Here is a 24,952-nt window from a genome sequence, read left to right as displayed (position 1 = left end):
TTTCATATTCCCAAAAGCAAAGCAACTGACAAAATATGTATATAAATATATAGCCAAACCTTGGAATACAGTTCACTCACTCATCATCTATAACACCTTTTGTGGGTAATGCAGGGTACAACCTGGACAGGGTGTCAAAGCACTGCAGGGCACGCACACTTTTAATTTGGGAACACCAATTAGCTTAACCTGCGTGTCTTTGGAATGTGGGAGAAAACCCAACCCCAGGGATAACTTAACAAACTCGACAGAGAGGAGAGTTAAACCTGGACCCTGGACGTGCAAGGCAACAGGGCTAATCACTAAGCCACCATGTTGCCTAGGACGTGAGCTCTTAGGCGAAAATTTGTATTGCCACACAAATTGTCTCATAAGAAATAATGTAAATGCAAACAATCCATTCCAGCCACACAAAAATATTACCAATATTATCAATTTCCAAAACTATAACCATATTTTTGCATATAAAAACAATCTGAACATAAGATAAAAGATATGTAAATAATTAATTATTTTATTTATGATTCCTTTCAGCAAAACGCATTTCAACGCATGCCGAAGACAATATTGGTATCATGGGTTGACTTATTCTGAAAATAAAAAAAAGGTTAAATTTGTAAGCCAAGACTCATAAGAAAAGGCTTCAATTTGCTAGGTAGCATAGGACTTGGAATCAATGAAAAAAGATCATGTGGTGTGATGATTTCAGACTGACCCGATTCCAGACCAATGGGCGTGTTAGGGTAAGAAAGAAATAGCATAAGGCAATGCACTCATCATGTAGAGTTTCCAGTGTAATCCACTGGAGGCAGTTTTATGATTTTTATGTGAGGTCTAAGCTCTGCACCTTTATGTGGCAAATAAATGAAGTCAGCTGATGACCTTAATGTACTGAATGATCAGGGTATTACATGAGTGGAGTTTTCCTTCAGTGATGGTGCAGGCATATTTCTGAACTCAATTAGTGAAAGGGTGGTTCTGAATGCATTAGGGAGTCATTTAGCGTGTGCTGTAATCAAAGCTGAAGGGGATCAAATGTGTGTGTGTGAATTTATTTATTTATTTTTTTTTGGGGGGGTGACAGGCAATTTATATATAACTCTGTATATTAGACATCTGATCTGTAGGATGGAAGCTTAATTGAATTTTAACTTAAACTAACTCATACAGTATTGCCTTAAAATATATTTTTATATTGTATTGTTTTTAGTAAGTGCTTTTAGAGGTGGCTCCACCATGCAGAGACATTTAACGCTACAAGCAATTTATCATAGTTAATCCACCTACAGGCAAGTGTTTTGCGGGAAAAAGAACAAACAAACAAATGAAGAGAATACAGGAAACCCCTTACAGACCAAACCTGGAGAAAAGGCAACACTACTTGCGCTGTCTGACCTTTTAAATTTGCTCATGAACACTGCTTTACACTTTACATTTTTTAATAGACTTTATTGATTAGTTTACATGTGCTATACATTTTAAATGGACAAGAATTGAATCTTGTATTTTTTGTTTTCTCACAAGATGTTTCAATGTAGAGCGGAGCAGACGGCATCTTCCCGTTGTGACAGTACGTGTGCTGGAACCGTGGTCTTTTTGTGGATTTTTTTTCCTAATAAACAGTTACATAAGGGTTGACAAAATAATTAGAGCAACACAAGGACATTTAGATTTCGTCCACAAATGGTGTGTTAACCAGATGTCCGCTGGAAGCCATTGACTTCTTCCCAGACATGAATTTTTTCGCCGCCTAATGACGAGGAAAAAAAAAAAGTTAATAAAAAGGTGAAAAAAGTGAAATGAAAGGCTGGTGCTTTACAATAATGTCATCAAAGTGTGCTCAGAGCTGTGGCTTACATTGACAACATCGTTTGAAGACACTGCATCGATTTTTTGGCTTATTGCCTCTGGAGTATGGTACGTGCCCTCGGTCAATGCCTGCATCCCGATAGCTTCCAACAAGCCCTCTGATGTCTCGATGGACATGAGGTACTCAGTCTTCAACTGAGTTCTAGATACAAGACACACATTTCAAAATGATTTTAAATCATAATCCACAGGACTGTCAAAGAGAATTAACTTGGTAGATATTTCTTAGACCCTTACTTGGCTCTGCTGAGATCCTGTGCAGCCAGGTTTCCTTGTGCAATTGCACCAACCTGGCCAACAGCAGCCTTGATCACCTGACAAAACAAACAGAATGAAAGGTAAGACGGTGTGTGGCCGTGTAACAAAGACACTGTTCTGACAAATGACTACAGCATTTCTCAAGCCGATCAGAAGGTATTTTATAATTAGGCAGATGACACTGGATAATGGGAATGCAAATCAGACTCACATCTCTAGCTGCATCAGCCTGGGAGATGGTGTACACGCCGAACAGCCCGGAGTCAGAGTAACTGGTGTTGAATGCAGAGGCCTGTTAAGGAAGAATATTGACCCTTTTGTGATCAAGTGGCAAATGTGCTGTCTGTGTAGTTAATAGAAATTAATCATTAAAATTAATTTATAGGTATTATACACTGATGATCCATAACTTTCTTTCCTTTCTTTCTTTTTTAATGCCATGCTAGCTTCTATGACTATATTCATGGCGAGATTAAGTTTTGTTATTCAATATTAAAACTAGATAAGATGTTTAAAATATAAAAACTACACAATATAAGAACTTTAAAACTACATTTGGATTTGCATGTTTTAAAAAAGTTTTTAAAGTGTCAACAGAATAAAACAAGTTAATTAAAGGAGTAAAACAGGTACACTCAAAAAATACAAAAAATATGTTACATGCAAAAAACATGTTTGATGGACAGCTGGGTTCTGCATAAAAATGTGTATGTAGCTTTTGACTGTCCTATCCTGCAACTTGTATAATTCACTTGATAATTATCCATAACTATACGGTACAAAAGATGATTGCTGGCCTTTTGTCCCCGCGGGCCTAGGTGCTCTTTGGGTGCCCATGATCCTGTCACCAGTTTACTGGTATATAATTGATGTAACAGTGTTAATGTTATGTTTGATCAATGTATGTTAAGGATTCGCACCTTTAAAAAAACATTAGCTGAACAAAATGCAAAATACAATGAAGAGGTCTAATTAAATCATGGACTTCAGGAACAACAATTTTAACATATGTGAACAATAGACATCACACTGTATATGTATGGTATAGCCGTAAAACAACAATTATGGACAGCCAAGTATACTTATTCAACTTTTATATCGCTTCAGGGTTGCGGGAGGTCTGGAGCCTATCCTGGGAGGCTTTGGGCACGAGGTGGGGGTACACCCTAGACAGGTTGCCAAATCCATCGCAACGCACACCCACACTACAGGCAATTTTGCGAACGTCAATAAACCTAATCTATATGTGTTTGCACTGTGAAAGGAAAGAAAAGGACCCAGAGGAAACCCACCAAACACGTGGGTGAGAACATTCGAACTCGCACACACACTGAGCCGAGGCTGGAATAGAACCCTCGAGGTGCGAGGCCATGGTGCCAAATAGCCATGTATACTAGTATTTCTCAACAAGCTGACCATGTGTGCACATACACACCAAAATAGCAATGCATCTTAATATAAGAATTTAAAAAGTGTTCATAAAATTACCTTAAAAAAATTAAATTGTAGCTTTTACACCAACAGCCAATACCTAATAACATAGAAGCATAATGAATCTTTGATTACCCTAATTAAACCCTAAAGGAATGGAATGGGGACTGAGGAGATCAGACAAATAAGGCGAACCTTAGACAATTGTCAAAGATGAGGATAAAGGCATACAGGAATGCTTCCAGATTTGTAGCATGAAAAGCTTTCACACCACAGCTGCAAAAGGTGAAATACAAGAGTGCTTACTTCTTACAATGTATTAATGGAGAAGTAGCATGGGTGTATTTTCAGTGGAGCGGCAAACATAAAAACAACTTCATGCAAATGAATACCATAATTATATTATTACTACCTGCAGTAGTTTCCTGCATAATAAATGAGGAAACAGTGTTTCCTTAAGTTTGTTAAGATCTCCACCAGAGTGTGCACAGCGCAAAAAAAATATTTCTAGCAAGTGGAGAATCTGCGATAGACAGTCTAGGTAAAAACAACTGCATTCAAACGCACTGCTTCACAAGAACAAGAAAAAAAAACTTCCCATAACCGAAGCATTGCACGTGAATAACCCAATAACCGAAATCGCGTCCAGCTGTACTGCAACGTTTTTCGAAATAACACGATCAATATAATGTGATGTTTTGAACATCTGTACAATTGGATCTACCTGACGGACATGATCTACCATGTCGTTTTCTTGTTTGTCTTGTGTACGTGTTTTATTTGTGCCATTGCTTTTATTCTTGAGGGACATAACACAATCAGTCAATTCATATTTCTCAAGCTACTAGCTCAAACTTCACTCACATCGAAGGGCAAAGCTGTAGCCTTGGAAATGGCCTGGCTGAGTTTGTTGGTGGCGTTGGAACCTCTCTTGACGTGTGGTCCAGCTCCCAGGACATGCTGCAGCACGCTGAAAGCTACAGCCTCGGCGGAGGTACTCGCTGCACTTTCACACACGACAGCCGAATGCACGAGGCTGCCTCCTGTCTGAGTACGCAGCTCACCTGGACAAACACAACAAAGTTCATTACATTACTGACACACAAACTAAATCACTTTATATTAACTTTAAGTTATTGCGTCAGTGTTGGAGAATAAAGATTAGGATCTGTATATTCTAGGAAGGCAATAGGTGTAGAATTACTTCAGTGCAGATTTAAATTTGTACACATTCTGGCTACTTAAACACACTGAGAAAACACTTCGACATCAAGAATCATTCACATTTTTTAAATTTATTAATATTTTGCAAAGTACAGTAGGCCCCCCTTTAATTCTTTATAATACATATAAAGACATACATATCAACTGTTACTATAAAAGCCTTTATTAGGATATGATATTGTTTTAAACCTTTAGCAATACAAAGGATCAAACACGAGCGCAAAGAAATTTTTACATTTTTAAGAAACGTTATGCATCTGTATTTAAGACGCTACCTCCTCGGTATAGGGCCTTTGAGCCGACAGTGCCTGCTCCACTGCGGATGTTGAGGAACTGCTCTCCTACTTGTTTGAGAACAGCATGGTCCACACCTATACAAAAAACATCAGCGTTTCAGACACACTTGATCAACGAGAGTTCAACTTCACTTACTCTTGGGGAAAAGGCAACTACCTAGAACATTTGACTAAGTAAAACACATAATATAGCAACATACCAAGTCCAACGAGCGCCATTCTTGCGCTTGTGAAATTGTTCTGAACGAAGGCGTGCAGCTATGGAGGAGAAAATGTTTTTACGTAAATAGACAGGACAAAAAAAAAAAAAAAAAAAAGATAAAACATCCACATCATGAGTCTGGGTCTCACCTGATCCGAGGTGATTTTGCCCACCATGTACTCTGGGCAGTACAGAGAGTTTGAAAGGGCGTTCTTGTAAGCAGCAGCATGCAGACTCTCGAGCAAACCTTAAAGGAACACAGCGAGGTCAACTTTAACCCAACGTTATCTAAAGCGACTTGCAAGTCATACGGGATGCTACTGATTCGGGATTTGTAGGCTTGCTCAAGGAACCTTTCAAGAAAACTTTTGAGAAATGAGATTTATAAGGGTTTTATAAACATTGTACAAGTGTGCATTGAAATACTACATGTTTACTTCATGTCCCTGTTTAAAATCAATATTTAATATCATTGAAAGAAAAAAAAAACTTTTGCTAATTGAAGTAAATGTACATCCTTAATACATAAAGAAATGAAACTACGATGCTGTGGGAAAAGTATTTGTGCGTTCCTGATTATTATTATTATTTTGCCACTCTTAAATAATTGAGATCATCAAAAAAATATATATATTACACCAAAATAACCCAAGGGAATCCAAAATGCAGTTTTTAAATGATGATGATTTCATTTATCAAAGCTTTGCAGCTTTAGCACCTAGACGAGTTGGGTTATCCAGCAGGACAATGATCCGAAAAACACCAGCAAAGTCCAGCTCTGAATGCCTCAAAAAAACATCATATCAGGGAGATAAGTCAGTCCCTGCTTATCCAGTGTGAACGCACCACACGAGACTCAGATGTATGTGTGCGTGTAAACAGACCGCTCATGCTCAAAAACAATCCAATGTGTCTGAATTAAAACAATTATGCAAAGAAGAGTGGATCAAAATCCCTCCAGCGTGATGTGAAAGACTCCTTGCCAGGCATCGCAAATGCTTGATTGCAGTTGTTGCTATCAAGAGTGACAAAAACCGGTTATTGTGGTTTAGGAGGCAGTTACTTTTTCACATACTATAGGTCAGGGCAGGTTTGAACAGCTTTTTTGCCCCTAATAAATAAAGTTATCATTTAAAAACTGAAATTTTGTATTTACCCAGGTTATCTGTACATGTTAAAAAATTTTGTGACCATTTGAATCATTTAATTGTGACAAATATGTAGGGGAAGGGGCAAATACTTTAGCCTTCACAATACAGTGCTGTATGTATTAAGCTAACAGGAACCAACCAATCTGTGGGTTCTGGCTGGCGAGGGCATTGTCCACTTTCACCCTGGGAGTGAGCTCGGACAGCTCCCATGTGCGAAACTCTGGTGCGGTGGTCACGTTGATCAGATACTCCATGACTGTATCACTACAACCAGACACACACAACCTATAAGATGTATATCTCAATACAAGAAAAAGAAGTGTTGGTATGTTGTGCTTACATGTGATCTCTCAAACAGTCCACAGTGTAGGCCATGGTTTCTCGGGTTGTAGACACTCTGTACAAAAAAAAAAAAAAATGACACGCATTAGAAAGTAAAGAAAAATATTATGTTATATTAATAATAACACACCTTCAGAAGAAACTAATTCTTTACCCCAGACTTCCTCCGACCGCCTCAATGCCACGGCAGATCCTGAACGCAGAGGCTCCTTTGGTAGTCTAAAATGTGAGCATGGATACACAAATACAATAAATGAATAGTGTACCTAATAACCATAAATCTCGTTTTTTTTTTTTTTAACTAAGTGCCATAATCACAACATACCAGGCCGCTGGCCAGACGGAGCAAGTGCGTGACACCCAGGCTGTCATGTGGCTCATAACGACTACCAGCCCTCACAAGGACAGCGATACGAGAGGCTGGGGAATAGTTCTCCAGGGAAGCAATCACCAAACCACTGGGCAATTTGCTCACCTACAAGGGTGGGAAATAAACATGACTGTCAATTTTGGCAATCTTCAGATTTAAATTCTTATACATTGCAGCTACAAAATAAAAGTGTAAAAATATCAAAGCTACCCTTCATGCACAGCTTAGTGATAAATTAAGAGAAATGCGATATAAATTGTTCTAATAAAGCACTGGGCTACCTCAAACTCCCAACTTAAATCTTACCCTCTTGCTGTTTTCACCTAAAGTAGAGGTCAATGTTTTATTCTAAACGCAGGTTCTTCCGTAAATTTTTTACACATTGTACAAGTACACTGTCACTAGTGTGAAGGTGATCCCTCAGACATTGGAAAAGGGAACAAGGCCCTCTTCAGGTGACCATCTGAACTTTCTGTATACAGACAAGCGGTGTGAAGGTTTACTGACCTGCACCTCCTGTGGCACAAACTTGAGCGCCTCGGAAACCTCAGCCTTACAGGCAGCCTGTGCTGCATACAGCCTCCTCTGAAAATCAGAAAGAAAGAATTTAACTACACAATTATACATTATAATCTAGATGTAAAAAAATGTAAAAACATAGTAAATTATCTCAGAACAGAAGCACAAGACAAAAATTTGGTTCATATCATATAGATTAAAAGGAAAGGGGAAAGGGGAGAGAAGGGAAAAAAAAACAAAGAAAAAACAAGGTCTGAAATAACAACAAACCTAAAGGGCCTCGTGGGGCTCAGGGATTATAAAGAAAAATGGCAGAACTGGCTTAGAGATATCCTGAAAAAAACTGATATCCATGAGCACCTTATCTTCAGGAGTATGAGTCTAAAATAATCCGAATTAATCGGTAGGTTTGTTTAGAATTTTAACAAAAATAATATTGAATCAGGATATTTATAAGCCCTTGGTACTAACAGAATCGCAATATAAATTGAATCGGCATCTAGGTACTGCAATAATATTGTATCAGATGATCCTTGGTGATTCCCATAGCTATTTATTATGTTTGTTTCTCAGTGTGTTTGTTAACAAATTTCCTTTAAAGACAAAGCCCGAGTCAAAGCGCTGATTGTTCAAAAAACAGAACGCTCTAAATTAAAATTGACAGTGGCTAATTGAGACATATAAATATAAAGACCCAGACCTGTTGACTTTTACAAGACAAAAAGATGACATTTTTTACTTCATACATCATTAGAGAATAAGTGCCAGCATGATGGATCTAAGTGTTTATGTTAAATCTTTATTTGTCTCATATACATTACAGCACAGTAAAATTCTCTCTCTCCACCATACTTGTGGGCAGAGCGCTGGGTCAACCATGATACAGCGCCTCTCCAGCAGATGGGCTTAAGCACCATGCTCAAGGGCCCAACAACCTGGTGGAGCTGGGCCTCAAACTGCCGACCTTCCAATAAGTAACTCAGTGCCTTAACCCTCTAAACTAACATTATTTTTGGGTTAACTAAAAATAAAAATTAATTGGGTTTAGGATTAACTAAAAATAATGTAATAATTAGTCTATTTTATTTTCTCCTGCTGATGTAGAAAGCCCAAGGAGCATAGTCAGATGGAATCGGCATCATGACGGGAAGCACATTCACTGCAAAAGACCTGCTACTCCAGGTTAAGCCCCACCCCCAAGAGCATGTAATTGGACAATCAAACAATTAGTACCGGTTAAATCATCAGAAATCCAAAGTGGATTATTGTACAGCACTTACTATTTTTCATTAAAGAACAATACAAATAACAGCAAATTATTTTGTATAAGAATAAAAAAAATCATTCATTATTGTATGAACAAAATTGCATCTTAGACAAAGCTTTGAAGTCTAATATAAAAGATAATAAAGATCCTTAAATGGGGTTATAACCTGCTAACATAGCTGGTTAGCTTGAGTTAGCAGTCATGGTAAAGGACATGACTGCTGACAACGTTATAAAAGCGATAAAATGTTTATAAGTCTATGTGAGAGACTAACTAGTGTGTCCTGAGTGTTAACCTATAAAGTGTTTGGGTCAGTGCAGCAAGGCCAAGACAACCTGTCAGCAGTGAACATCAATGGCTAGGGCTAGAGCCGCACACTAGCACACTAAACAGTACGTACGAGCGGTACAGAGCTAGTGTAAGCGCACTATACTTCCATACTACTTAATACATGTTAGCTTAGTTTGCGGTGTACACGGAGCCTGTCACAGAAGCGGAACCGGCTGTTAGTCTTATCGCTGCAAACTCATCGTGCACTTCTTTACAACGCATTCACAAGCAGTAATAACAAAAATAAAACTCCTCACCGAGAGCTGGCTTATTCCCCTGATCCCCTTCATTCTCCCTCTCTCTTTTACTCTCCTTCAAGCGGCTAGAGAAGACAATATGGCTGACCTGGACGTCCTACCCACAAGCACCCACGTTTCACTCCTCTTCTACGCCAAGAGCCGCTCGAGTTCAACACTGACATCTGCTGCACAGGAGAAGAGTTGAACAGCATACAATACGGCTAAACCTTTCTGGACATCATATTTTGAAGAATACAAAAAAGAAGTCTTTATTTGTCACATATACATTATATTGGGTGGCACGGTTGCGTAGTGGTGTTGTCGAATTGCACGTCCACCTTTTGTTTTAAATACAGCCTTTATTCTGTTGGGATATGTCTCTACTAAATTTGCACGTCTGGTTTTGGCACTATTTGCCCACTCTTTGCAGAACTGCTCAAGCTGAGTCTTCAAATCATAACGCCTACTGAATGTATTTAATGCAGATGTCTCGCATGTCTTTGGGTCATTATCCCACTCATGTTGCCATTGTAGTTTTACCTTTCTCCACACTATACCTTTATTAATGACCATTTTGATATTGACCTTAACATTTACTTTTTTTGGTTGCTTCTTTTTCCAACACATCTGCCCTCCCTCGTTGCCCTGGATACACGAGCTTTTATTTTGAAAAAGAGAGAAAAACCCCGCTTCCTGCATTTGCTCCATGCGCATGCGCAGTTCTTCTTCACAGAAAACACGTGTTGCCGTGAGCGCTGGTTCGGTACGCGCGCTTTACGTTGTGCTATAGCGCTGTTTTAATAGGTTATTGCTTTGTTTGAGCTTTAGTTTTAAAGCCTGCAGGTGTTTATCCTCTGTGAAGCATTCGCCGAGAGGACTTGAATAAATATCAAACATTATGGTGAGTTATAAAACCGTTTACTCACATTGATATGGATGAGTCTCGAGCTAGCCATGCCTATGTGGTTAAATCATTCTAAAAACAGCTGATCACTTATCTAACGTGGTATAAGTATACATACTGATCGGTGATGATGATCATGAGTTTGTATTTTGGAAATCATGTGGGTTATTCTGTACTTGTTTCTGTACGTTGTATAGGTTCGTATGTGCATCAATTGTCTTCATGTAGTCTGTGATGTGTAGTAATGCCTTATTTTATTTGCCTTCATCTCAGACTGAAGCTGATGTCAATCCCAAGGCCTACCCTTTGGCCGATGCCACTTTGACCAAAACTATACTGGATCTGGTGCAGCAGGCTTCCAACTACAAGCAGCTGCGCAAAGGAGCCAATGAGGGTAAGAACTCTACACGTGGATCTCTGAGACCTCGTTGGGTCTCTGCACCACCTCTTTTAGCAGATGACACATTTATTTCTCACATACACAACAGTACAGCATGTTAGGATATCACACAGCGCCTCACGCAGGGGCCCAGGAGGGCCATGTTGGCTGTTAAAGACCCTAAATCTTAACACTGATCCCAAAAAGGTCCGATTTGTTAAATCCATCAATAGAAAAATGTCATGGTTGCTAATTAATCTTAATATCCTTGTAAATTCTTAGCTAATTATTCCAACAGTTAAATGCACCCAGAGGTAAAAAAAAAATTATGATTTAAAAAAAAAAAAGATTTATGTTTTTTATTTCTGATCATTGAAGACTGTTTTACCTATAATATGTAATATTTGATAAATTTTGCATTTGAGGTGATGAAATCTTGCGGTTCTTCTATAATCCTACAGGTGATGCATTTTAACCTATTCACACATCTGTAGGCATCCTATGTCTTAGGAGCAAATTATTTATAGTTCAGGGAAAAAAATTATGAATTAAGTCATGATACTGACAGGATCACAATACAAATCGAAGTCAGCACATGGGTATCATGATGTGATATATTGTATCCTATGGTCCCTAGTGATTCCCTCCCCTATTGAATATTATGTGTTGGAGGCCATTAAAATTGAATGAAGCAGTATTAACATGTTCATGTGAGGAAAATAGTTTTAGATTTACCACAAAAAAAATCTTATTTCAAAAGAATCTAAAAGCTGTTCAGTTAAACCCACAGTTTTGACATTGGCACTGATGAGGGAACAGATGTTTAAACCTGATATAAGATGTAACAAAACAGTTTGTTATAAAAAATATATCAAGATGTAATGATAGAAAAATAATCAGTTTTAGTAAGTTAATTAACTCTGCTTAACTTCAGGAAATAGCAAAGGCCAAAAAAAAGGAGAAAAAAAAAAACATTTTGTAATAGAAAAAGGACTGCGGTTCCTTGTCGACAACCTGGATCTTCTGTAAATCCCCTTGAATAAAACTGCTGAACGCTTTACATCTAAACATCATGTAAACTCTATTTGATGCCTGACACTGTATTTAATGCTCTTTTCATATCATTTGCAGCTACTAAAACACTGAACCGTGGAATTTCCGAGTTCATCGTCATGGCCGCTGATGCCGAACCGCTGGAGATTATTCTACACCTTCCATTACTGTGCGAGGACAAAAACGTACCATATGTCTTTGTGAGGTCCAAGCAGGCCCTTGGACGAGCTTGTGGTGTGTCCAGACCGGTTATTGCCACATCAATCACTATTAAGGAAGGATCACAGCTGAAACCTCAGATCCAGTCTGTACAGATGGCGATTGAGAGACTTTTGGTTTGAGTTTGTTCTGATTGTTTTTTTTGTTTTTTTTTTAAACTTGAGTCAGGTTAATTCTTGTGTTTAGCTTCTGTAATCTTTGTGCAGTCCTCATGAAGGATTCTGTTTTTTTAAACCATAATAATGATAATTGATGATAATCAATTGCATTAGGTTACAGTGTTGCAGGAATATAACATTTTCTAATTTTAAAATAAATGACTGCCATATGTTATTGCAATCAGAGCAAGTTTGATTTTCATTTCATCACTAGTTGATGTTTTAAATGTGACATTACATTTATTCCTGTTTTTTGTACAACCTTATTCTGGGGACTTGCAAAAATAAATTTTAAAAAAGTCACTGCTCTGAGTGTTTGTCTTTTTTTCCTCGGGTAAGAGAAGAGATCATTTTAAAGATCAATAGTGACAATGAAATTAGAAAATCCACATTTTTTGTAATCCAAGGTGGCAGCACTACCTGCAACCACTGCACTAACAATGATACAAAGTAAAAAAAAAATAAAAATATATAGAAATACATATGGTATTTTCATAATCATGAGTTGTGGGCACAGCAGTTGGTGCTGTTGTTTGTACCTCTAGGATCGCAGGTTATGTATCTTGCCTCTGGTCTGAGTGGAGTTTTGATGTTCTGTGGGTTTCATTTAGGTTTCCTCACTCAGTGAAAAAGGCATGAATTGTAGGCTGATTGGTATTTCTAAATTTGCCCATAGTGTGTGTGTGTGTGTTCTGACCTGAGCCTTATCATGGCTTTGCACCCAATTCAGGGTGTCCCCTGACTTGTGTGCCGAGTTTCCCCTTAATGATGCTTCAGACCCCCTGCAACCCCACACAGGATAAGCGGTATGGAAAATGAGTGAATGAACTTCTTTAAAATTATATAAATTGCACTTCAGTGTCAGACAGAGATCTATGCTGTTTTAAAAGACAGGTAGACATGTGCGTGGGCTTCAACGTGAACTAATAATATAACTGATTACAGTAAAGCAGATCAGTTTATTTTTATTTTTAAACTTTTAACTATTCTTTTTTCCCGCTCTAGCAGGGCGCAATGACTGATGGGTAATTTAGCTTGCCTACTTCCGGGTAAGCTGTAAACCCTTCAATGTTTATAGTATTTTGAAATAGTAGGGAAGTGATGTGTTTTTTTGTAAATGTCGGTCTAAACAGTTTTTACAGAAACAATAAATTATTGAGGTTCATTTCCATTACTTCCGGTATAAAAGCGGATTTCATCCCGGGTTCGTACAGCACACGGAGTGCAGGTGGACGGGGCATTTATCATCTCGAACGGTGGTCATCACGGGCACGCGCTTATACCACCCAGGGGACAAAGTCCAGGTCAGGTGCTAGTGCACTTACACCAGGCGTCTCCTGGGGAAAGAACATGGAGAAGAAAATGCCCGAACAGCCTGTGTATCTGAGTAACGACGTGGTTACACGTCTTCTTACTTATGAAGACTTGATCCCGCGACTGGAGGAGGTTATGGGAGGGTTTTCCCGGGGTTCAGCTGATGTGGTGCAGCCCGTGAGATCTGTGCTCCCCATACACAATCACAGCGGGTACGAGATCCTTAACCTCAGAATCAGGACCAGAGCATCAGATCAGACTGATTACTAACGCTGGTTTCTGTCAACAGGTTCATGGGGCTGATGCCTGCATATATTGCACATGAGGACACTTTGTGCACGAAGATGGTGGCTTTCTACAGACGGGCAGAGAAATTGAACTTACCATCCACACAAGCCACTGTGTTACTCTTTAACCCTGAGTATGGCAATGTCACTGCGGTGAGTCCACAAAAACAAGTACAGCAAAACTGCACAGTTACTATGCAAAGTGATTTAATACAAGTCTATTATTTAAATGTATCTGCTTGGTATTGTTGAGACTGGATAGATTTTAAGATCTGTTGAAACCCAAAGTGAACTTTTTTGTTTGTCTTGAAACAGAGTGCTTACACACTGCCTATATCCTATCGCTTTCAAATTTAAATTCAAATTTTATTTGTCACATACACAGTCATACACAGTACGATATGCAGTGAAATGCTTAGACAACTGCTCGTGACCTAAGATAAAAAGAATAGGAATAGGAAATTAATATGAAAAATTAAAATAAAGGGTAAATTTAACTAGGGAAGAATAAAATAAAAAAATACAAATAAAAGTAAAAAATAAAATAACTGTACAAAAAAACAATATAGAAAATATATGGAGAATATATAAAGAAATGTAAAACAATAAGAGTAGCGGAATAAATGGTAATAAAAGAATGGTAATGTCCATGGTTGTGCAATCAGGTATATCCTGTATATAGACGGGGTGCTAATCCATCGCAGGGCACATACACGCGCACACACACACACACACACACACACACACACACACACTACGGGCAATTTGAGAACGCCAATAAGCATGATCTGCTTTATGATCTGCAAACCCGGTCCTTAGATGTATATACTTTTTCAGATAGGGCCAGTAGGGTTTGGAAAGCTTTTTCCCCTATTAAATAAAATGAGCATTTAAGAATGCATTGTGTATTTACTCTGGTTATCTCTGCATAATAAAAGGTGTTTAATAATATGAATCATTTGTGTAAAAAAACATACACAAAATAGCCAGGAAATACTTTTACATGGATCTGTGGTCTGAATAGTTATTAAAGGAACTGCAAACTCTGTGGTATAACTATTATGTTACTGTAGTCACTGTACTATATTCATTATCTTTTTCACACTATTTGGACAGGTTATGGATGGGACAGAAATCACTTTTAAAAGGACAGCGGCTGTGTCAGCCATTTCTGCTAAAGTAAGACCCTGATTAAACTTTTGGAGATACTAGGGCTCTTCAAATCCAGTCCTGGAAAAAACCAGAATTGTCCAGCACAGTTTGGTGATTCTTCTGCTCAAAACACAGCTGAATCAACTAATCTGTTAATTACCAGGTGCAATGTGTGTGTTTAGATGTTGGTGATTTACAAACTGTGCTGGACGCTGCTCTTTCAGGACTGGAGTTAAAGAACCCTGCTTTATACGGTCACATTACTGTTGCCAGAGTAAATAAATACTGCTTTTCTTCCACTAGCTGTTGATGCCAACTCAGTCAGACGTCTTGTGCATAATTGGCTGTGGACACCAGGCTGTCAGCCATTATGAAATCTTCACAAAGCTTTTTTCCTTTAAAGAGGTAAATACATTCATCTGAAGGTGAAAGCATGCGAGATGAAGATCAGATAAAGATGCAGTGCAGAATCAGTTCAGGTCCTATCTGTCTTGCCTGTCTAAGTGACTTATTAAACCTGTTTTAAAAAAAGTTCAGTATCATGATGATGCTTTAAATTTTTTTTTTAAAAGAACCAAGGTTATATTACACTAACTGCCATTAAAGATTATTTAGTGCTGATCTTTTTTCATATTTAGGTGCGTGTGTGCAGTCGGAGATTAGAGACTGCCGAGCGGTTTGCTGCAAGTATCCGGGGTCCTGTTAAAGTATTTTCATCTGCCAAAGACGCAGTGCATGGAGCGGACCTCATCATTACAGTCACTAATTCTAGTGAACCAGTGCTGTTTGGGGAGTGGGTTAAACCCGGTGCTCATATAGCAGGTTAAGACCTACTGCATATTGTCACGTTAATTAAAAACTATCGTAACAATAGTTTTGTAACACATATGTATATGTAACACATCTCTCTGCAACAATAGCGGTAGGTGCTTGTCGGCCAGACTGGAGAGAACTCGATGACGTACTGATGAGAGACGCTGTGATTTACGTCGACAGCAGAGAGGGAGCGGCACTGGAGTCTGGAGACACCATTTTGTCTGGGGTAAGCCTAGAATGTGTTACCAATCATTTATATACTCGTACAGTACAAATGAATACATGCAAGACGGTATTTACTATACAATTTATTCTCCTGTTTCAAATCACAGCAATGATTGCTGTAATAAGCACTATCACCAATACTTATGACTGAACACTTAAGCACACACACCATTCCTTGCCTGTTTGTTCAGAGCATGTACTCATGCATGAAAAACAATTATGGATTAACTTTAAGGGTTAATCAGAATCTAATTCTGTGTTCCTCCAGGCGGACTTATTTGCTGAACTTGGAGAAGTTTTGAATGGAACTCGACCGGCCTTGCGCAACAAGACGACAGTGTTTAAGTCACTGGGTAAATATTTTTCATGAAGGCTGGAAGAACTTGACTGAGTAAATATGAATATGAAAATATGAACCACTAAGTGTCACCAAGGTTTGCTTTTTGATAGATAGCTATATATTTGTTCCCCTATTAGACAGCAAAAGGTCTTTCAGGCTATTTTTTAACCTAATCTATTTACAGCTAGTGATGATTCAGTTTTAAGGCCTCCATTAGAAATTAAGCGTATTGAAGTATATGTAGTACAATCTGTTTTTGGTAATGTAAACATAAATGGATTAAGTATGTATGGTATCTCTTTTGCAATGCAGGAATGGGGATACAAGATGCGGTCGCTGCTAAGCTTGTGTTTGACAAGTGGAAGAATAGCCAGTAAAGTATTGTGACATGAAGTGCCACCGGGTGCAGAGAATAACTCTAATCTCTCAAACGGAACACAAGAAGACATGAAGTAAACCTTAATTTAACAATCAATCATGACTGAGAAAACTGATTTCAATGGAACTGATTAACACTTGAATAAAATTACTAAAGCTTTAGGACACGGAATATTGTGAATACACAATATTAACGGATTGTGAAAATACAGTTAAAACTACAAATACATCTTACACAAGGGAAACTAATCGAAAATATTAATAAAACCTCTATTTCGAATGGTTCTCTAAGGAGTGTAATTTTATACAGACTATTTTCAACCTGTATGCTTGCTAAACATTTATCCATATATTGCTTATATCTGTTGGTTAGATTTATACAGTACTTTGTTGAAATAAAAAACAACAACCTTACCAAAGACTGCATGAGTGAATTCAGCATGTATTAATTATTAATAACAGAGACACATTCTGTTTAGTAATTTAGCATGCTCCGGTCACGATGTGTCAGGGAAAACATGTTTTGCTAGCATAACATTTATATACCAATTGTTGGACCCCAGTCTAAATAATGAGTAAACTATTAAAAACTTAACTTAATTTCCCCTCAGGGATCAGTTATAAAATATATCCTATCTAAGTGCTCAGCATCTGCTGAATTTTGGATTTGTTTCAATAAGTCAATGGTTTGTTGAGGTTGTTACATAAACAACCAATTTTTAAATTGTATTTTTAAGCACTTTGCACAGTAAAACATTTGTTCCTGTTTCATTAATTTAATGTATATCATTTAATTGAATTTACTGTAAAGAAATTACAGGTGGCTCAAGACTTTTGCACTGTACTGTATTGAAACACAAACTGACTCATAACAAAACATGTGTTGAATGTATGTAAGCATTCCTTCCTTGCTTCCTTCATTTATTCATCTCCTATACCACTTACCCTGTTGCAGGGTTGTAGGGAGCCTTGAGGCTATCCCAAGAGACTTTGGGCATGAGGTGGGGTACACCCTGGATAGGGTACCAACCCATCACAGCCCAATCAACAGACACACACTCACACGCTCATTCGCACGCAACAGGCAATTTGGGAATGCCAGTCAACCTAATCTGCATGTCAGGTTTGTGGGAGGAAACTAGAGGTACCGGAGGAAACCCACCAAGCACTGGGAGAACATGCAAACTGCATGCACACAACACCCAAGGCGGGAAATGCACCCAGACCCTGGAGGTGCTTTGGTGTAGTTAACAAGTGCACCACCATGCTGTCCTAATGTATATAACTTGTAAATAAATGTTATTTGATTCATTTACAAGATGTCATTCCTAAAGAGATTATTATACAAATGAATAGCCTATGGTTTAATACTATATATTTACATTTCATACATTGAAGAACCTGAAACCAATCTCTGAAAATTTCATGTATCTCTGTATGTATGTCTGTCCAGCCAGATTTTGTCACAGCGTCACATAAAACTGTCTGTAAAGAATTTAATGAAACTTTGCCAGTCCTTGGGCATATGTCTGAAATTAAACCTGCACCATAGATTAAATCAAAATGTTGCATAGAAGTGAAGTTTTGAGCAGTTATCTGCCAGATTAGAAACTGCAAGTTTTGCCAGCGTACTGCTTATGCTTCACACTGTGGCCGTGTATTAAATCGACCACTACACAAAATGTAATAAATATTTTAAACTACTTTAAAATCTAACTAAAGTTTAAACTAAACCATAGGTGAAATCAAACTGTCGAGTAAAAGTGATGTTATAAACAGTTACTGTATGTGCCAGATTTAATAATCTATTTTAAAATAAGCTACTTGCTCAGTGTAAACAAACACCTGCACCAATAGCCATTAATTAGAAAAGCTAAACTGAATATCTTTAAGGGGACTAGTTCCTATTTTTCACAGCTGAAGTGGAATAAGAGAATTTTAATGCGCTGGAGTGATTTCAAGACAATTTTAAGACAAATCTTTATCCTATCTTCTTTTTAGATTTTTCATCTATGATTTACTCTCTGATTCCCAAAAAGGGAGTGCATTTGGCTGACGACAAAAGAAGTACCTTTGCCGAAATTCATGTGGCTGATTCGTTCGTTACTTCACCTGGTTTAAATAAAGTCTCGTTCACATGGAGTCTCACTGTTAAATTATATTAGAGATTTCTGGGAGATTCAGTAAACTTAAACCTTTTTTGTTGTTTTACATTTACTTCTTATCTGATAAATGAAGAATTTACTTTTTATATGAATATGCACACAAAACTTTTGGTTTATATTAATGACCTCTATCTATCTCCTAAACTCTAGTGTTATTGTATCTAGTTTTTTTCTCTCTTATTTTTCCCCTCTTCAATTAATTCTCTTTATTGTGTGTTAATCACTTGATTTGTGTATTGAATCCTTTATACAGAATGGTGAATGTATATCTATCTTCTGTTCAAAGTTTTCAAAATTTTTAGTTGGTCATTTAAAAAAAAGAAAGAAAAAAAGTAATTTATTTGTTCTATTCTTTTTTCCTGTTCTAGTTCTTAACTTAATTTTCACATATTCAGGGATGTGATGGTGTGCATAAACAATGCAATATTACTTGCAGCTCCGTGTCCATATTAATTGTGCTGCTTGCTTCGCAAAATTTGTCCACTAGATGGGAGTATATGACCCCTTAAATGAAGCTTTTGGTGAAACTATTGGCTGGAAAGCCTCGACACGTAAATGAGGCTTCATCTTACCGTCTGTATATATATTAGATAGTGGTCATTAATATAAACCTTACGGTTTGTGTGCATTTCCCATATTCATATATTATATAAGAAGTAATTGTGAAGGTCATTTTGAAATGCGAAACAATAAAAAGGTTTAGGTATACTGAATCTACAAAAAAACTCCAACATAATTCAACAGTGAGACTCCATGTGAACGATTCTTAACTTAAATCAGACGAACCGCCGAACGAGTCAGTCACGTGATTAGGCAACCGCTAGTCCTCGGTTGTCCTTGGTGACTCTTATGGAACGACACACACCTTAAAATGATGCTTCTTTTGGACACGCCCCTTCTGCTCGATATACTGTAAGCTTCGGAGCTTTTGTGTCACAGTAACAACACTATTTATACGTAGTTCTTTGTTCCATACAAAGTTAGGAAAGTCATTTTTTTTTTTTTTTTACTTTTGTATAATCCTTTTAAACAGAAACAATAAATTATTGAGGCTGGAGGAGGTTATGGGAGGGTTTTCCCGGGGTTCAGGTGGTGTGGTGCAGCCCGTTAGATCTGTGCTCGACATACACAATCACAGCGGGTACGAGGGAGATCAGACTGATTACTAACGCTGGTTTCTGTCAAAAGGTTTATGAGGCTGGTGCCTGCATACATTGCACATGAGGACACTTTGTGCATGAAGATGGTGGCTTTCTACAGACTTAAAGGATACTTGAACTTACAATCCACACAAGCCACTGTGTTTCTCTTTAACCCTGTGTTAAACACAGAAACAATGCACAGAGTTGCTTTAGAAAATTTCCATGCAAACTGATTTAATACAAGTATATTATCTAAAAACCTGATGTAAGTAATACTAAAGTATGATGAACAGTACTATTCCACTTGCCATTGTGGAAAATGTGGATCAGTTTTTAGATCTGGTAAAAACCCAAAGTAAACCTTTTTGTTGGTCTTGGAATAAAGAGCAGCAATTGTGAAACAAAGCATGGTGGTGGCAGCCTCACGTTTCTCTGACTAACTTGTCGCATTGTCACTTTGTCGCTCTTGTTTGCACATTAGCACATGCACTTTATGCACGATTGCACGATTGGCCATGAATGGTGATATAAACGAGTCTGTACCAAGCGCAGAAGCTTCTGAGTGGTGCCACAGAAACACATTTTACAAAAAATCAAGAATAGAATTGCAATTGTAATTGAAACAGCACCTAGGTATCACGATAATATCGTATCGGGAGGTGATTAGTGATTAGTGGTGCTTGTTAGGAACTTTGTCTTTAGGGAAAAATAGACAGATAGCTAGACAGTTAGATATATTACTTCGTTAATCCCAAAGGGAAATTAAATTAAAGAATTTGGATCTGGAAGTCCAGACTTGATTAGATGCTGTGGCATGACCTCTGCAAAGAAGAGTGGGCAAAAATTCCTCCACAGTGATATAAAAGACTTATTGCCAGTTTTGCAAACACTTGATTGCAGCTGTTGCCACCAATTTTTAGGTTTAGGGGCAATTACATAGGGCCAGGCAGGTTTCAACAGTTTTTTTCCCTTAATAAATGAAGTTGGCAGTTAAAAACTTCATATTATATTTATTCGAATTATGGTGGAAAATAAGTTGTAATGGAAAAATCACATTTTAATTATGTATTATTCTGATATTTGTAGTAAGCATGCCACTTAGACTATATAAGCTGTAAACCTGTCTGATGAAACATAGAAAGACAAGGCCGAGAATAGAACAGAAACAAACTGTGTGCTTTAGTTTTCTAAATTGGATTCTTCTCCACTGGTAAGATCTCCTTTGCCCGCTGTCATCTAAACCAAGGAAGACGTCTTGTCCTGCTCCTTGGCTATCTGATGTACTGCGCAACAACAGGAGAGAATTAAGAACTGCGGAGAGAAGATGGAAGAAATCGCAACTTGATGCAGATCTCATCTCTTACTAGACTCTTCTTTCCAAATTCTCATGTGATGTGACTTCTGCCAAAACTACCTTCTTCAGAAAAAAGTTGGAAGCCTCTGCACATGATCCTGGCAAACTCCACAACATCTTCTCCTCACTACTCAACCCACCGACTCCTCCTGCCCCTTCCTCTCTGACTGCTGACGATTTTGCCACATTCTACGATGGGAAGATTGCAGCAATCCGCCAGTCCTTCGCTCTCAACCAAGCTCCTACGGCAGAACCTCAGGACCTTTCCTTCCCTCCTTTAGCAGAATTTTCCAACCTGTCATCTGATGAGATTCAACAGATCATCCCGTCATCTAACCCCACCACCTGTTCAATAGACCCAATCCCTTCCACAATGCATCTCACGGGACCTCCTTCCCTTCACCACAGCCATCATCAACCAATCCATATCATCTGGTCATGTTCCTGCCGCTTTTAAGAAGGCGAGGGTTATTCCCATCCTCAAGAAACCCTGCCTGGACCCATCAGAAGTTAACAACTATCGCCTGGTATCACTGCTCTCTTTTATTTCCAAAATTCTTGAAAGAGCCGTTTATAATCAAATGTCTCTTTATCTCTCACAGAACAACCTTAATGACCCAAACCAATCTGGATTCAAAGTGGCACATTCCACAGAGACTGCCCTTCTGTCAGTCACTGAGAAGCTCCATGCTGCTAGATCTGCTAAACTGTCATCTGTCCTCATCCTCCTGGACCTGTCAGCTGCATTTGACACGGTGAACCACAAGATTCTATTATCTATTCTTACAAGCCTTGGAATTTGTGGAACAGCGTGGCAATGGTTTGCTTCTTACCTAAAAGATAGGTCATATGAGGTAACATGGAGGGGATCTACATCTGCCCCACGTAGACTCTCTACTGGTGTCCCGCAGGGCTCAGTACTTCGTCCTCTTCTGTTCTCCCTCTATACCCGGTCTCTTGGTAAGGTCATATCATCGCATGGATTCTCATACCACTGTTATGCAGACGACACCCAACTTGTTCTCTCCTTTCCTCCCTCTGACACTCAGAGCATGGATCTCAGCATGTCTGGCAGACATCTCATTTTGGATGGCTGCTCATCAGCTGAAGCTCAACCTCAGTAAAACTGAACTGTTGTTTATCCCTTGTGACTCATCTCCAGGTCAAAACCTTGTGATATCCATGGACAACAACCAAATCACTCCTTCAGCCACCGCCCGCAATCTTGGGGTAACCGTGGACAATCATTTGTCATTTTCCCCACACATCGCTAACCTTACTCGCTCTTGTCGATTTCTTCTTTACAATATCAGAAGAATTCGCCCATTTCTTTCTTCACAGGCTACTCAGGTGCTTGTTCAGTCCCTTGTTATTTCAAGACTGGACTACTGCAACTCACTCCTGGCAGGCCTGCCTCTGTCCACGATTTGTCCTCTGCAACTGATCCAGAATGCAGCAGCACGTCTTGTTTTTAACCTCCCCAAATTCTCCCACACCACCCCACTCCTCCGCTCCCTGCACTGGCTTCCTGTAGCTGCCCGCATCAAATTCAAAACACTGATGCTTGCCTACAAAGCTAAAAATGGCCCAGCACCCACTTACCTCTCTGCGCTAATTACACCACGCACTGCACCACGTTCCCTCCGATCCTCCAGCACTGCTCGCCTCATCCCACCATCTCTCAGGGATCGAGGGCGGCATTCATCCAGGCTCTTTTCTGTTCTGGCACCTAGGTGGTGGAATGAACTTTCTCTAGATGTCCGTACATCAGAGACTTTGACTATCTTTAAACGACGACTCAAGACTCATCTGTTTCTCCAGTACTTGGACTAACCTCCTCCTCAACCCCACCCTGAACCCCCCCCCTTAAAAAAAAAAAAAAAAACTCTTCCCAGTTGTGTTGGACTAATGGCACTTAGTTGTTAACTTAGTTAACCCAGTGTAAGTATGTATCCAATTATGTAAACATTAAAGCACTTTTTTGTAAGTCGCTCTGGATAAGAGCGTCTGCCAAATGCCTAAATGTAAATGTAAATGTAAACTGATTGTTGTAGCTTCTGATTAAATAAAAAGGCAAGGACATCTGGTCTGGGGTCAGATAATGAGTCATGAGTTTGAATGTAGGAACTTCATGTACAGGGCATTTGCTGTATGAGACTGGTGCTTCTGCAGGAGGTTAAAATAAAACCTTTGTTACTTTGCTCTTACCCAGTGTATTTCCCTTATCTTTATAATGTTGCTAGAATTTCCACCACAAATTGGCGTTGTCGGCAGGATTCCGTACTTGAGAAAGGCATTGGAGAAAATCCCTGGAAGGCATAAGCGCTGCCGCAAGAGGACCGGGGATTCTCCATATCACCTTAACACCGGAAATCAGTTAAAAGAACAAAAATCATGTGGTAAGGAAATTATTTTTCTTTAAGTTGTTAAGACGTGTGCTTTCTCACAGTGACTGAGATAGATTTAGACTTGGTCCTATCACACGGGTAAGGGACCCATGAAGAACTCAAAAGTGCAAGGTGCACGAAAAGAGAGAGTGGGTAAGGCAAATCTATTTACAAAAATGCTTGGCTAAATAAATAAGTTTTTAGCCTAGACTTAAACACTGAGACTGTGTCTGAGAGAAGATTAATTGGATGACTATTCCATAACTTTGCAACTTTGCAAGAAAAAGCTCTGCCCCTTGCTGTAGTTTTCATAATATAGTATGTGGTACTGACAAACAGCATGCATCCTTTGATCGAAGTAGGCATGACGGATTGTAAGACATGAGCAGTTCACCCAGATACTGTGGCTCGAGACCATTTATTGCTTTATATGTCAAAAGTAGTATTTTTAACTAAATGCAGAATTTCACAGGGAGCCAATGAAGTGAAAACAAATAGGGGTGATGTGCTCATATCTTCTGGTTGTAGTGAGGACTCGATGCTGCATTCTGGACTTTTTAAAGCTTGTTTATGCACCTAGTTGAACAATCAGACAGTAAGGCGTTACAATAATCCAACCTAGAGGTTATAAAAGCATGATCTAGTTTTTCTGCATTATTTAGTGACAATATATTCCTTACTGGGCAGCACGGTGGTGTAGTGGTTTACACTGTCGCCTTGCACCTCCAGGGGCCACGTTTGATTCCCGGCCAGGTTCGATTCCCGTCTCCTGTTGCATGGAGTTTGTTCTCCCCGTGCTTGGTGGGTTTCCTCCAGGTACTCCGGTTTACTCCTACAGTCCAAAGATATTCAGGTTAGGCTAATTGGCGTTCCCAAATTGCCTGTAGTGTGTGAATGGATGTGTGAGTGCTCTGCGATGGATTGCCACCCTGTCCAGGGTGTACCCTGCCTCATGCCCTAAGCCTCCTGGGATAGGCTCCAGGTCCCCTTGACCCTAAATACAGAATAAAGCGGTATAGAAGATGAGTGAGTAAGAGTGATATTCCTTACCTTGGCAATATTTCTAAGGTGAAAGAACGCCATCCTGGTGATATTGTCTACATGAGCTTTAAATAAAGGACTAGAATCTATAATAACACTGAGGTCTTTCAATATTGCACTTGATGGAATAGAAAGGCTTC

General features: G+C 38.8%; 3 protein-coding genes across 3 annotated transcripts; 2 read left to right on the top strand and 1 right to left on the bottom strand.

The window, feature by feature from the left end:
- Positions 1–1,428: 1,428 nt before the first annotated feature.
- LOC128541721 (cytochrome b-c1 complex subunit 2, mitochondrial) lies at positions 1,429–9,655 on the bottom strand. Its single transcript, XM_053512273.1, has 14 exons — positions 9,517–9,655; positions 7,651–7,728; positions 7,099–7,248; positions 6,928–6,992; positions 6,772–6,828; positions 6,571–6,695; positions 5,430–5,527; positions 5,279–5,336; positions 5,058–5,153; positions 4,423–4,622; positions 2,339–2,419; positions 2,107–2,183; positions 1,858–2,011; positions 1,429–1,750 (listed from the first exon to the last, which is right to left on the bottom strand). The coding sequence occupies exons 1-14, from the start codon at positions 9,547–9,549 to the stop codon at positions 1,667–1,669; spliced, it is 1,356 nt and encodes a 451-aa protein (XP_053368248.1). The 5' UTR covers positions 9,550–9,655; the 3' UTR covers positions 1,429–1,666.
- A 570-nt stretch (positions 9,656–10,225) lies between these two features.
- snu13b (SNU13 homolog, small nuclear ribonucleoprotein b (U4/U6.U5)) lies at positions 10,226–12,514 on the top strand. The gene is made up of 3 exons (XM_053511839.1): positions 10,226–10,399; positions 10,676–10,796; positions 11,913–12,514. The coding sequence occupies exons 1-3, from the start codon at positions 10,397–10,399 to the stop codon at positions 12,173–12,175; spliced, it is 387 nt and encodes a 128-aa protein (XP_053367814.1). The 5' UTR covers positions 10,226–10,396; the 3' UTR covers positions 12,176–12,514.
- Positions 12,515–13,252: 738 nt separating this feature from the next.
- Positions 13,253–17,149, top strand: LOC128540907 (ketimine reductase mu-crystallin-like). The gene is made up of 8 exons (XM_053510899.1): positions 13,253–13,737; positions 13,815–13,965; positions 14,929–14,991; positions 15,268–15,369; positions 15,603–15,786; positions 15,885–16,006; positions 16,274–16,358; positions 16,658–17,149. Exons 1-8 carry the CDS (start codon positions 13,313–13,315, stop codon positions 16,720–16,722), a joined length of 1,197 nt encoding a protein of 398 aa, XP_053366874.1. The 5' UTR covers positions 13,253–13,312; the 3' UTR covers positions 16,723–17,149.
- The last annotated feature ends 7,803 nt before the right edge of the window (positions 17,150–24,952 follow it).

The sequence above is a fragment of the Clarias gariepinus genome, chromosome 14 (genome assembly GCF_024256425.1).
Source record: "Clarias gariepinus isolate MV-2021 ecotype Netherlands chromosome 14, CGAR_prim_01v2, whole genome shotgun sequence".
Classification (NCBI taxonomy): domain Eukaryota; kingdom Metazoa; phylum Chordata; class Actinopteri; order Siluriformes; family Clariidae; genus Clarias; species Clarias gariepinus.
Note: the sequence above shows the minus strand (reverse complement) of the source record. Positions and strands in the feature narration are given on the sequence as shown.

What these genes read in the sequence shown, in the direction of transcription:
- LOC128540907 (XM_053510899.1), top strand. Translation starts at nt 13,313, where the DNA reads ATGTGTTTTTTTGTAAATGTCGGTCTAAACAGTTTTTACAGAAACAAT. An exon ending in AGCTTTTTTCCTTTAAAGAG is followed by an intron (nt 15,370 to 15,602) that starts GTAAATACATTC and finishes TTTCATATTTAG; the next exon opens with GTGCGTGTGTGCAGTCGGAG. An exon ending in GAGACACCATTTTGTCTGGG is followed by an intron (nt 16,007 to 16,273) that starts GTAAGCCTAGAA and finishes GTGTTCCTCCAG; the next exon opens with GCGGACTTATTTGCTGAACT.
- LOC128541721 (XM_053512273.1), bottom strand. Translation starts at nt 9,549, where the DNA reads ATGAAGGGGATCAGGGGAATAAGCCAGCTCTCG. An exon ending in TTGTGCCACAGGAGGTGCAG is followed by an intron (nt 7,249 to 7,650) that starts GTCAGTAAACCT and finishes CCACCCTTGTAG; the next exon opens with GTGAGCAAATTGCCCAGTGG. An exon ending in CAGGATCTCAGCAGAGCCAA is followed by an intron (nt 2,012 to 2,106) that starts GTAAGGGTCTAA and finishes TCTTGTATCTAG; the next exon opens with AACTCAGTTGAAGACTGAGT.
- snu13b (XM_053511839.1), top strand. An exon ending in GCGCAAAGGAGCCAATGAGG is followed by an intron (nt 10,797 to 11,912) that starts GTAAGAACTCTA and finishes TATCATTTGCAG; the next exon opens with CTACTAAAACACTGAACCGT.